Source organism: Rhinatrema bivittatum, chromosome 8 (genome assembly GCF_901001135.1).
Source record: "Rhinatrema bivittatum chromosome 8, aRhiBiv1.1, whole genome shotgun sequence".
Classification (NCBI taxonomy): domain Eukaryota; kingdom Metazoa; phylum Chordata; class Amphibia; order Gymnophiona; family Rhinatrematidae; genus Rhinatrema; species Rhinatrema bivittatum.
In genome coordinates, this window is record NC_042622.1 from 29,464,723 (window position 1) to 29,476,683 (window position 11,961).

General features: G+C 47.1%; 1 protein-coding gene and 1 long non-coding RNA gene across 2 annotated transcripts; one reads left to right on the forward strand and one right to left on the reverse strand.

Annotated features, from left to right (window-relative positions):
• Positions 1–1,954: 1,954 nt before the first annotated feature.
• On the reverse strand, positions 1,955–3,958 carry CEBPB (CCAAT enhancer binding protein beta). The gene has a single exon (XM_029614328.1). It carries the CDS (start codon positions 3,250–3,252, stop codon positions 2,362–2,364), a length of 891 nt encoding a protein of 296 aa, XP_029470188.1. The 5' UTR covers positions 3,253–3,958; the 3' UTR covers positions 1,955–2,361.
• A 223-nt stretch (positions 3,959–4,181) lies between these two features.
• LOC115098043 lies at positions 4,182–11,607 on the forward strand. The gene is made up of 3 exons (XR_003858396.1): positions 4,182–4,883; positions 8,253–8,445; positions 10,744–11,607. It is a non-coding gene; the product is annotated as an uncharacterized LOC115098043 (long non-coding RNA).
• Positions 11,608–11,961: the final 354 nt, after the last annotated feature.

Here is an 11,961-nt window from a genome sequence, read left to right on the forward strand (position 1 = left end):
GTGGCTTACTGTAGCATTGTTGTGCAGCGGCTAAAAATGGCCAGGAGGTACTGAAATGTAAAAGTAAACTCTATTAGTGCCACTCGAGAGCAAAACCGCCGTCATCACCTACCACTGAGAGACGTGATTCTGAAACTTTGACCAATGGATTAACCAAGGACTTCAGTCTCTAATACTGTCTGCTGTGCATAATTCATCAATGATACAATTTCCCTTTAAAAAAAGAAAAGGAAGACGTGGTATTTTGTTTTTTAAATTATTGCACTAGTTCGCTATTAGAACTTCAGAAGGGCACTTAACAGTTATTTCTAAACAAGTTCAGTGGGAGTGAAAACTCCCTCCTTAAACATTAAATTCATGCATTTTGCTGCTCCAGTAATGTAATCAGACTGAAAAAAAAAAAATATTAACACCATTCTACAGAAATATGTAAAGCAAATGGTATGTATCTTATGCTATCAAAGGCAGCCTATAAAAAAGAGATATGTTCACAAAATTAAAATTTCTTTTCACGTATAAGATAGTAGCTGCTAATTTTTGAAATATAAAATTCTCAATAAAAAGTGAAATTCTAGCCAGCGTTACTCAGCTTCATGCATTCCACTAATAGTCTTGAAGTCCATACTCAGGCACTGTCCAGATAGCACTTATGTGGCTAACTTTGGAGGTCTATTCAGTAATGCACTGCACCATTGAATAACCCAGCTATCTTCTAAGTTATCCAGCTAACTGCCTCAGACTAAGGTGTAGAGGCGTGGGTGATTAATTGTGAAATACAAGGAAACATTCTGGCCATATCATAATCCATGACAGCAGAAGTGGTTTAAAATATACCTCCAAAAAAACTCTGACTCAGAAAAGCATAGGGAGCCTTCTCTTCCTGCCTTCGGTTGCTTTGCACTCTTTAATGCAATATTGTAAAGCTAAGGCGGCAGCTGGTACTGTGTGTCCCTGACAACAGCTGATACACAACTCAAGGCTCCCAGACTGAAGACCGTTCTAGGCTTAAAAAGCAGGTGTTTTTGGTTTTGCAGTGTCTGCATTACGTTTGTTTTGTGTGTTGTTTTTTTTAAGTCATGTTAAATTGCTTCAGCATGAAAAGTCAAAGAATATGACCTTTGAAGAACTGTTCAAGAAACAGGAACAGTGGCACTCCGTGCAAGAACAAACACCCCATTAACTAACACTAAAAACTTTCTTTCAGTTGCTCAGACGCACTAACACAAGCAGCAGTTTATATGTGTTTACAATATTTAACGGAACTCCCTCCCCCACCCAAAAATCACAGTATCCCATCGAGCCAACCATGGAACGCTTCTCGCAGCTCTAAAACTTACATTAACCACAGACCCTCCCTGAGTTTTCAAAGAAACTAAAAAGTACATTTTGCAAGTCAATCACATCCAGCTCTTTATTTCGCAAGCAAAATCCCTCCCCTTCCCTCCCAACTGCGGTTAACGGGGATGCGGAGCCTCTTGCTCCTTCGGGGGATGGTGGAGAGGGGCACGGTGAACCCCGGCAGGGCGCCGCTCGGGGCCGCGATCCCTTCCCCGTGAGTCACGGGCGCGCTCGCACGCACGCGCCTCGCAATCACGCCGCGCACTTCAACCTTCAAACCATGCGCGGCCCCGCTGCTTACGCACGGCACGGACCGAAAAAAAAAAAAAAAAAAAAGGCACACACACAACACAACACAAGCAGAACATCCCGATCATCCCCCTCCCACCCCCCGGACTGCCAAGCAAACCTAAAGCCACCAGGAAAGCACCGGGCAGGGATTTCTGTAACGATAAAGATTTATTACAGTTGTTGATCGGTAACGCTTCCGATGCATAGAGCCCAAAATATACATATGCCGTTTTCTTATAGAAATAGATTCTTTATAATAAAAAAAACATAGACATCTTTAAAAGATTACGCCGTCCATGACTGACAGTTACACAAGGTTGCATCAGTTGTGTACACATTCGTACCAGCCATGGTTAAAGTATTGCATCACGGTGTCTTTTTTTTTTTTTTTTCGCTCTTTAAATAACACTATTATTCAACCGGTATGTTCCATACAAGATCTGAATAACAATAATAAAAAAAACAAAACAGTAAAAATGCATTTCCAAAGACAAGGTGCAAGTTTAACCAACACTGCCAGGAGATTCCCCTATACTATACATTATTATTATTATTGTGTGTTTTGTGTGTGCGAGTACGTGTTTTGTTTTTCTTTCCCTAGCATTAAAAGTTTCGAAGTCTCCCAATCTAGGAAGGCAAAAAAAAATAAAAAAAAAATCAAAACGAAACAAAAACAAACAAAAAAAAAAAAAAGAAAAAGAAAGTCAACCCGGCAAAGGCACAGTCCCTTAGCTAGCACTGTCCCGACGTGGCGAGCAGGGGCTCGGGCAGCTGTTTGAACAAGTTCCTGAGCGTGGCCAGCTCCCGGGAGAGCTGCTCCACCTTCTTCTGCAGCCGCTCGTTCTCGGCCGTCAGTTCCAGCACCTTGTGCTGCGTCTCCATGTTGCGGATCTTGGCCTTGTCGCGGCTCTTGCGCACGGCGATGTTGTTGCGCTCGCGGCGCAGCTTGTACTCGTCGCTGTGCTTGTCCACCGCCTTCTTGCCCTTGGCGCCCTTGGCGTAGCCGGACCTGCCGCCGCCGCCCTCGGCCGGGTTGGGGGTGCCGGGGGGGCTGGAGGACGAGCTGGTGGAGAGGTTGCCGCTGCTGCCGCTCGGCACCGACTGGTACGCCAGGTACGCCGCCCGCACGCCGTAGGGCGGGCTGCCCGACATGGCCCCCTCCTCCTTGCGCGCGCCCGGCCTCGGCGCCTTGTACGGCTCCAGGTGCTCGAAGACGGGCTCCACCTTGGTCTCCACCAGGTGCGGGTAGCCCAGCAGGTCGCCGGGCTTGCCGGCCGCCGCCGCCGCGCAGAGGCCGTGCCGGGCCAGGCTCAGGGTGCCGTAGTCGGGCAGCGCCTTCTTGGCTTTGTAGTCGTCGGCGAAGAGGTCGGCGAGGAAGTCGTGGCAGGGGGGCTCGAAGTTGCCCCCTGCTGCTGCGGCGGGCTGCGGTAAGGGGTCCAGGTAAGGGCTGAAGTCTATGGCTCTCTCGTTGTCGCCGATGGCTAGTTCGCTCATCGAGCGGCCCCGGTGCAGCTTGCCGAAAGGGAAACAGTCCGCCTCGTAGTAGAAATTAGCCACTTCCATGGATTTAAAGCCCTGTGGGAGCGGGACGCATGCTGGATCCCAGTTGAGCAGGCGTTGCATGAAAGCAAGAGGGTGGGCGATGGGGCAGCGCTGCCGAGCGTCGGGTGCCCCCTCTCCCCCACCAGTCAGGCTCCCCCACTCTCTCTTTCTCCCTCTCCCACGGGGCGGCCTTCGATCGGGTGCCGGGGGGGGCGGGGGAGTCACGGAAGGTCTCTCCGGACCGCCTGGGTCCGGGTGGCTGATGTACAGTGAGCGTCTGACTCGGGAGCTCCCTCGCTCCTGCTATTTATCGGGGGGGTGGCGGGAAAGCGGGGCGGGGGTGTGACGTCACGGCTGGAAAGAGCCTCCCCCGCTCCGCGGTGCTCGCGCTTGGGGGTCAGAAAAAGAGAAAAACCTTTCCTTAAAAGTTCCTGCGCTTTATGTCAATATCCCAGGTCGCACTGAACACCGGCAGCGACCACGACGGACTGAGTTTAGCGGGAGTTCCCGTCTCCAGGGCGCCGGCGATTTCTGGGAGGCAGGCTGGCAGGGATCGCCGGCTGGAAGTCTCAACTCTTCTTGCCTGCCCGGGCTTTTCGCGGGTGCTGGGTTTTTTGGATTTTTTTTTTTTTTTTTTTTGCTTTTTCAGGTTGGTGGAGGAGATACGTGGAGAAGTCTTCGGGTAGCGGAGTCCATCTCGTCCTTGCGCTCGGCCGGTCCCGTGCATTTATGCACCGCTCGGGCTCGGACGAGCTCTTCCTCTCCCCTCCCACCTTGCCAGCCACGGCCTGGACGTGTGCTCGGCTCTGTTTACCTTACGTGCTCCAATTAACATAGAACAAAAATCACGTCAGAGCAGTCCGATTGCAAAGGGAGGGGGAGGGGGGGGCGGGAAGAGAGAGGGGGGAGGGGGAGGGAAGAGCGACGAGCCGGGTCGGTCTCCTCCAGCCTTCAGAGCGCGGCAAGCAGCGATTAAGAGGCCTAAAAAAAAAAAAAGTTGAAGGTGAGAAATCAAGGCGTTCTCTTTGCAGCAGACTGCAGGCGGCCCACGCTTTAAAGACCGATCGGTGACGATCGAGGCCGACGGATTCAAGGGAGCTGGAGAGCCAAGGACGTCCGCCGCCATGAACCTGTCGCTACAACAGTAGGGAGGGGATCTCTACCCAGAGCGAGGCATCTTTTTACACTAATGCAATAAATACGTTTGGTTTTTTTTTTAATGCAACATGAAGCAATCTTGCGGTGTGGGGAAATAAAGTTTAGCCTGAGGAAAAAGTATTGCATTATACCCAAGCCACCACTTAAACTGTCAACTGCCTGCTACTGAGCAGTGAGCGAGCGATAGCCGTCCTGTCCCGTCCTCGGGATTTTTTTTTTTTTGTAAGTCGAGGGCATCTCACAGGTTTTGAGAGAATATCTGGTTTAAAGAAAGAGAGTTCAGTGAAATGCTTTAAACCGATTTGCTTCAGAAGCGGAGAGTAAAGTGCCAGGCACCACCTGCTCACTCATTTGCAGGGTTTGGGGAGGGTTTGCTGCACCGTCTGGGTAGAAATCATGAGACTTGACTTATTCTATGGAGAGTGCAGCAGCGGATGGTGAAAGATTTTACAGCCGTGCACTGCCAAGTGGGAAGGAACATGTAGAACAGGCCGGATGCCTGCTTTAAAATGTGATGGTGAAATGCTGTTCAAGCTGCTGGGTTCTCGTAAAAGGTACGCTAGGGTGGAACCGGAGGACAGTGGCTGGCACTAGGCACCTGTTACCCATGCGCTTCTTAAACCTGCAATTCAATCTAATTCTTCAAACATCAGCTTGCTTTTTTCTTCACTCTCTCGCATCTTTTTTTTGTCGTTGAGGTTGGTTTTTTTTTTTTTTCTTCTTCTTCTTCTTGCTTTCATTCACAACTACCCAGGATTTTTTTTTCCAGGGTCTGTTTAACTCTCCCACCTTCTTCTCAAGCTCAGCAACATTCCTCAGCCAGGATGGCAGACTGTGTGACTCACTCCGCATCCTGTGACTTGTGCACCCTTGGTCTGGTCACTAGATCAGGACTGGCCAACTCTGGTCCTCCAGAGCCACAAACAGGCCCGGTTTTCAGGATATCCACCGTGAATATGCATGAGATAGATCTGCACCAACCGTCTCCATTGTATGCAAATCTATCTCATGCCTGTGCATTGTGAATATCCTGAAAACCGGGCCTGTTTGTAGCTCTGGAGGATCGGAGTTGGACACCCCTGTAGGAGACATTACTGTCCAGAGTGGCTGGGACTTCCTCCTCCCAGGAGATAATGTAGAAGGCCCCTGCCTTGAGTCCACTCTGGTTTCTCTTGATATACTTGTGCTTTACATCAGATGCCTTCTAAAGGCTCTGAAAGGGATCAGCACAGTAGCACAGTGTTTATAATGGTGGGAGTGGCTCTGTCTCCTCAGTTACAACATACAAATTAGGGTGAAAAACGAGAGCTATGTTTTCAAGATATTTTGTAGTGAATTTACTGCTTGCATACAGTACCAGACTGGTAGAACTGGAAATCAATGTTCTCCATTTATGTACAGAACAAATACAGCACAGGCTTTGCCAGGGCAAGTTTTCCCCATGCTGCCCTGCCAGTGAGACCTGCAAGGGTCACCTTTAGGGGGTGGGAGGTAGTGCAGTCCCAATGCCTGCACAATCTTAGGTCTCTCTTTGCTGGGATTGCCAGCACTGCTGACACTTAGTGCCAAATTATAACGGTAATTTTTAATGATATCCCCTGGGAACGGGTCTGAGACCTCCATTTAATTTTGTATAAGCCAGCAGATGGCTTTTGGATGATAATGACCTTTGGTCATTGTTGGCCTGATAGCTGACGTTGCACCAGTGGCCTAGAGGTGACAGGCTCTGTATCCCTCCTAAAAATGAGGGATCTTAGGTTGTAATAAGTGGCACACATTTCCAGTTTGTTTCTATGGTTCATTCCATCTTTAGTGTTTGAAATACCCCTTGTCCCGCAAATCTTACCATGCTGGAATTGGAAGTGTGGTGGTGGCTTTTCCATTCTTCTTACTCTCTGCAAGCGGATCTTCAGTTCTTTTCTGCTCCGCGCAGGGGGATTGGCTAATTCGTCACTGATTATGAAATTGTTATAATCAGGGGCCATGGCAGGGAGTGGGTAAGAAGAGCGACCCATCCTGGGAGCCAAGCCGGGGAGAGGGGTGGGTGCCACGGCGCCCTTTTGAGTTAGTCTGTGGTTCTCCAAACACATGAGCCGGGAAGGGAGGGGGCTCCAAAAGCAACCCCCTTGGCCTGGGGTGTCGTGTTGGCCAGCAGCTGCCCTGATTACGATTAAGCACGGAAAAAAAAACAAAACCAACTGTAAAGAAATAAGCGGAGCAGATTCCAGAGCAAGGAGAGCCCACTGACGGAGAAGAGAGGGAAACCGCTCGCACGTCAGGATCTTGCTTGCAGTAGAAACACAATTCCAGGCTGCAGCAATGAGGATACGCTGAGGATTATGTGAAGGAGAGAGGGATATGTTACATGTCATAGACATTAACCCTACAAACCTACAGAAAGTAACGTCTCAGCTGTTTCTTCACAATTGTATTGATCTAAACTATGGTTTATGTGGTTTTGATTATTGTAGGTCTGCCCCTGAAGATTTTTTTGGAATGGCAGATAGCTGTACATTCAAATCAGTAAATACGTAGGTTCCCTGCTCGGACCCACACACTCCTGGGTACAGGTATACAGAGGATAAAACCTGTGTTAGGGATAAGTGCAGAACCGGACTCAGTTTTCCTCATGGGGATCTGATGGCCACTTAGGCAACCTCCTTCTGTTCTGGATGGGTCTAAGCCCCTAAGTCCTTTTCCATCATGTGTGCCACTGGTCCAACTGTTGGCCAAGCCTTCACGAAGACTAATCCCAAGCAAACTGATGCACTTGTAATGCAAATTCAGCGCACCACATGCAAATCCACTTTGTTCGCAGCACCATGTAATTAACCAGAATATTGCCAGAAACATAAACATTGACAGCACAGAGAAGCCTTCAGGCCCATCTGGTCTGCTCATGTTCCCAGCTTGATCTTGTACTTTCATTTGCTTTGCAGCTGCTACGGATTTTCTTCCCTGCCATGCCATTTCAAATTCTGACACCTCTTATCCTCTGTCACCTCCACTGGGTGGGGGGGTTGCTCTTTGAATCCACTATCCTGACTGTGGCCCTAGAGAGCTAGAACCGAGGGTATTTTAGTCTGTCAGATTGATGAGTAAGATCATAAAGACATTTATTATGAATACTCGGAGAAAAAAACCAACAACTGACTGAATTCATATGAAAGACAATTCTTTATATGTCTTATTGTAAGTCAAAAGCAGGATGTCCAGGATTCTTGGAACTCTAAACAAGGTAACAGCAAAGGACTTATAACACTGGATTTGCTTTACTTTATTGCCATACTTGGCATTGCACTTCATGTAGGCATCCCAAAGCAGATTATAATAAACATTAAAATATCAGACAACAATACAAATACAGTGGTCAAAAAATATTGCAATAAAGCACAGTGCAATGAAAATTTAAAAAGCAGCAAATGTATCCCATATAGCAAAAAACAACTTATTTTTCCAGGAAAGACCTACATTACTAGCCAGGTCTTTAACCTTTTCATAAATGCTGGGGGTAACGAAGCTCTGAGCAGAGATCTAAAGGAAGCGCATTTCACATACTAGCAAAGTACATGAAAGCCGAGTGACAAGTGGTCTCCTGCTTAATCACAGATGGTGATGGGACCTGTAACAACCATTGCTGTGAGGATGCAGTGATTGCTAGGGTATTTAATGCACCAGGAGAGTTAGGCATTTGTAAATAATGGAAAGACCCCGAACAAGATCGGTAACCAGTGGAACCCCTCCAGAACCGGTGTAATACGAGCTGTGATTTTGGATCCTGTTAAGAGTCTCACCATCGTGTTCTGGAGGAGCTGCAGACGATCCAGCAGACTCGTAGGCTGACCCTGGGACAGAGCATCACAATAGTCAATTTTAGATATTATCAGTGAGTGAATAACAGCGGCTAAATCTTGTCTTGGCAGGGTATGGATGGAGTATCCTAAGTTTCTGAAGATGTAAGAAACGTCAAGCGAGTACCAGAGGAAACTTGAGATTCCATAGATGGCCTGTAATCTAACTGAACACCCAAGCTGCAGTCGGTCAGTTTGGGCTTTGAGGCAAAGCTGGAGATGGAAGGGAACACAGCAAGAGCCCTAGCCCCCTAAGAGATCCAAGGTAACTGTAATTTTGAACAATTGAGTTTTAGCATTGCGATTACAGTGAGAAAGGCTTTCATTTTTCTCACTCCGGCACCCTCTTGCCATTCTGCAAGTTGCATGTTTCATGATGAGAAAAGATCCTCAATGTGCCTGAAATATACAAGTCCCAATGAAATAAAAAAGAAATACACCACAGGTTCTATGTTAGAAAGTTTGTGTAGCTGGCAGTCCTATATATATCCCATGGTTAGTTGTATAACACTCAAGTGTTCTGTCTTCCCCTCCCTCCCATCCTGTTTCCCACTGATTAATTCCTGGAAGGATCTACTTCCAGGTTTTTGTACTCCATGAGGCTTTCCATGCACTGATTTCTCAATCCAGAAGAGAGAGTTCCTGCTGCTCCGTATTTAAAAATATCTTTCTCCCATTGTCCTATGCAAGACAGAGCCAGGAGGCAGAATGATTTCTCAGCGAGATCTCTCTGAAGTATTTCCAAATGTTCCTCGCGCATCAAAACACCATCTTAATGTTCTCCATAAAAATGGAAACCACTGATAAATCCACATATCAAAGGAGTCTACTTATCCTCTTTTATTGTCACTGCTTTGCTTACACAGCTGTTCAGCCCTTTCCCTAAGCCCAAGAAGCAAGAGCCTTGACGCTCTTGGAAAATTTGTTACTCATCATTTCTTTCTGGGTTTCCTATTTGTGGCAGAAAGCAGATGACCGAAGACACAGGCACAATGCTGTGTACCTGGATGATGCCTTGAGCAAAGTAATAAAAGTGAATTGCATTAGAGCATGTAGTTAGACTGAAGAGAGACATTTGCCAGTAATGCAGGCCTTTCTGCATCTGTCATAGATGGTGCTGCTTAAACATCGTTATTGTTAATAATCTTCATAGCAGTTTGGCTTCTGTTCACCCTTATTCTTGTGTTTTGTAAATTCTGCAGCTCTGTTTCTGCGTCTTCTTCCATTTCATGTCTGTCTTCTTAAAGGCTTTAAGCAAAATAGAAAACGCGTCAACTATTGATGCTGGGGACGCCGTACATTTATACAGGAGAGATGAGCAATGAGAGAGAGAAGTGGGCTCTTTTCCTGTAAGAAGGACTCAGGTACTTAAATCTTTGAAACCTGAGTTACTGAACTGAAGTATTACATTGAACATCTGCAGCGGCAACCTACTTAGGATTTCTTCTGCTGGCAAAACTTATTCAGGGCAGAGTTGCTGCTGGTGATAAATTGCAAGCTTGACAGAGGCTGAGAAGTGGCGTAAGGCTGCTGTGAGGAAATCTCTTAGGCAGGACTAGAACTGGCAGCCTTCTAAGTCTGGAGGCAGTGGCGCTACCAGTCAGCTGAAAGGTAGGTGTCTCCTGTTGGGTAAGTTGGAGAACCTTGGGGCTCAAGTTTCACAAACTTTTTGGCATTTCATTTAAGCCAAAACGTAGGGCTCCTGTTTATTAAGCAGTTTTCACAAAGACACCAAATGGGAGAAAACCTTTAGTAAACAACCTCCTTAGCAGCCTAAAGTTTCAGCTGAAATGATCTCTACTTTTAAAAGAAGGAGCATACATTTAGGCCTGCAATTCATTTGCCAAGATCTAGGTTCTAAGGTGGCTAGTGCTGAAAATCAATGGTTAAGCCCCTGATTCTTCTCCCCACCCCCAAAAGCGGCCATGTTTCTAGGAGCCTAAATGTAGAAGCTTGTGCCCTGGCCATTTGTCAAAGTGTAGGAGCTTGACTTGGAACATTGAAACCCTTCGACAACTGAGCCCTCAGCTCTACCTCTCTCCGCTAGATGGGGGCTTCGCCCCACTGCTGCCGCAGCCAGTCCTCCATGCAACCGGTGGAGAGTAATAGCCCGAACCCGGCCATGTATGAAGCCTTCCCACCTCACGTGTGTTACTCAGAAGCAGACAGACGGGCACCCCTGGCAGCGATTCCCCAATGGCACTCGTCTGCTACCTGGACGGCACGCCAATCTTCCAAGGGGTAGAAGGACGAATGCTTCATTTGTTCCTCAAGTAGAGTTAGATAAGTGGTCCATGGAAGTACTAGGAGCTAAAGCGGGAACCTGGCCCCAGGCATTCGGAGACTTGAAAGGAGTCCTAGGACTTCTCCTGACTTCTGGTGCCATGTTCAAGCCACTAGATCGCACTTCCTCCCTGGGAAAGTAACAGCTAGCTACCATACTATTGTCTGTGCCCTTTGATAAAGAGAACGGGATAGACTTAAAAAGAATGGATGTCCTTTCTGCGGCTGCTTTAAAGTCGCAGTGGTCTAATTGCTGTCTCTTGTATTTCTTATTTCCTAGTGACAGCACTGCTAGCCTGCCCCACTTAGAAAGAACTTCCTTTTATTCATTTAAAAAAGCTGCATGTCTTTTTTTGTGATACAAGATGTCATCTCACGCGGACTGAGGAAGACGACATCAAAGCAGCACAATCCTGTCCACCCAGACCAACGTGATTATTACAACATTTATTCCATAAGAAACCTACCTTGCAACATTCACAGATAATTAATCCCTCGGAGTAAGAATATTGCATTACAGGTGTTTTTGAATTTTCTCTGACAAAACTCAATGCAAATAAATTATCCCTCCCCTTTGCTCTGTTTTCCTCCATCCACTGAGTGATCCTTTACTGTCCTGCTCTCCTAAGCCTATCCTAGAGTTCCCATAGCCAGTCAGGCTTTCAGGATATCCCCAATGAATGTGTGTGAGATAAACATACAGATCATGGAGACTCTGTGGATGCAAATTTATCTCATGCATATTCATTGGGGATATCCTGAAAAGCTGATGGTGTGGGGCCACCAGGACAGGTTTGGGAAGGCCTGCAATCCCTGCTCAGTAAAGATCTTGTTTCTTTCTTTGGTGGGGGAGGGGAGTGCCCTGTCAGTTTCCTCCAGGTCTGTCAGAGCCAGGGCTGGTATCTGGCACCCCGAGCCTTTATTTGCAACCTGCCAGATATTTTCTGTATGTCTCGAGTCCTTTAAGGCTTAAGGCCAACCCATCCCAGAAGTGCCAAGAACCTGCAACACTCATCACATCATGCCTCTTGTAGCTTGACTATAGATTCACTCCAACCTTATTTCAAGTCTGTCGAAACCCTCCATTCACGTGTGATCAGTTACGCAGATCCCTTTGCATTCACCATGTTTGTCATACAGTATTCCATGCCCCCCAATAAACTGGGGTGCACCGCACTGGTTTGTACTTTCTCTGAAGGGAAAAGCTTCCATGGAAAAGTTCATGCGCGTAGTATGATGCAAGCCGAAAAGCAAGACAAAATGCATTATCACTTATTGATACTTCTTATGCGTGAAGTTAATGAACACTGGGACACGGTGGAAGCAGCATTACGTGTAACCCAGTCCCAGTTTCATTGACTGAAGTCACTCTGCCACCTAGAGACCAAATGGAGAAGCAACCGTTATTTCTGGCGTGCAGATGCCGGCTGACTTAACACACAAACAATGGTATGTGGTGGTATTGTCAACTGGAAAATTGATAGTAATAATTATGCAC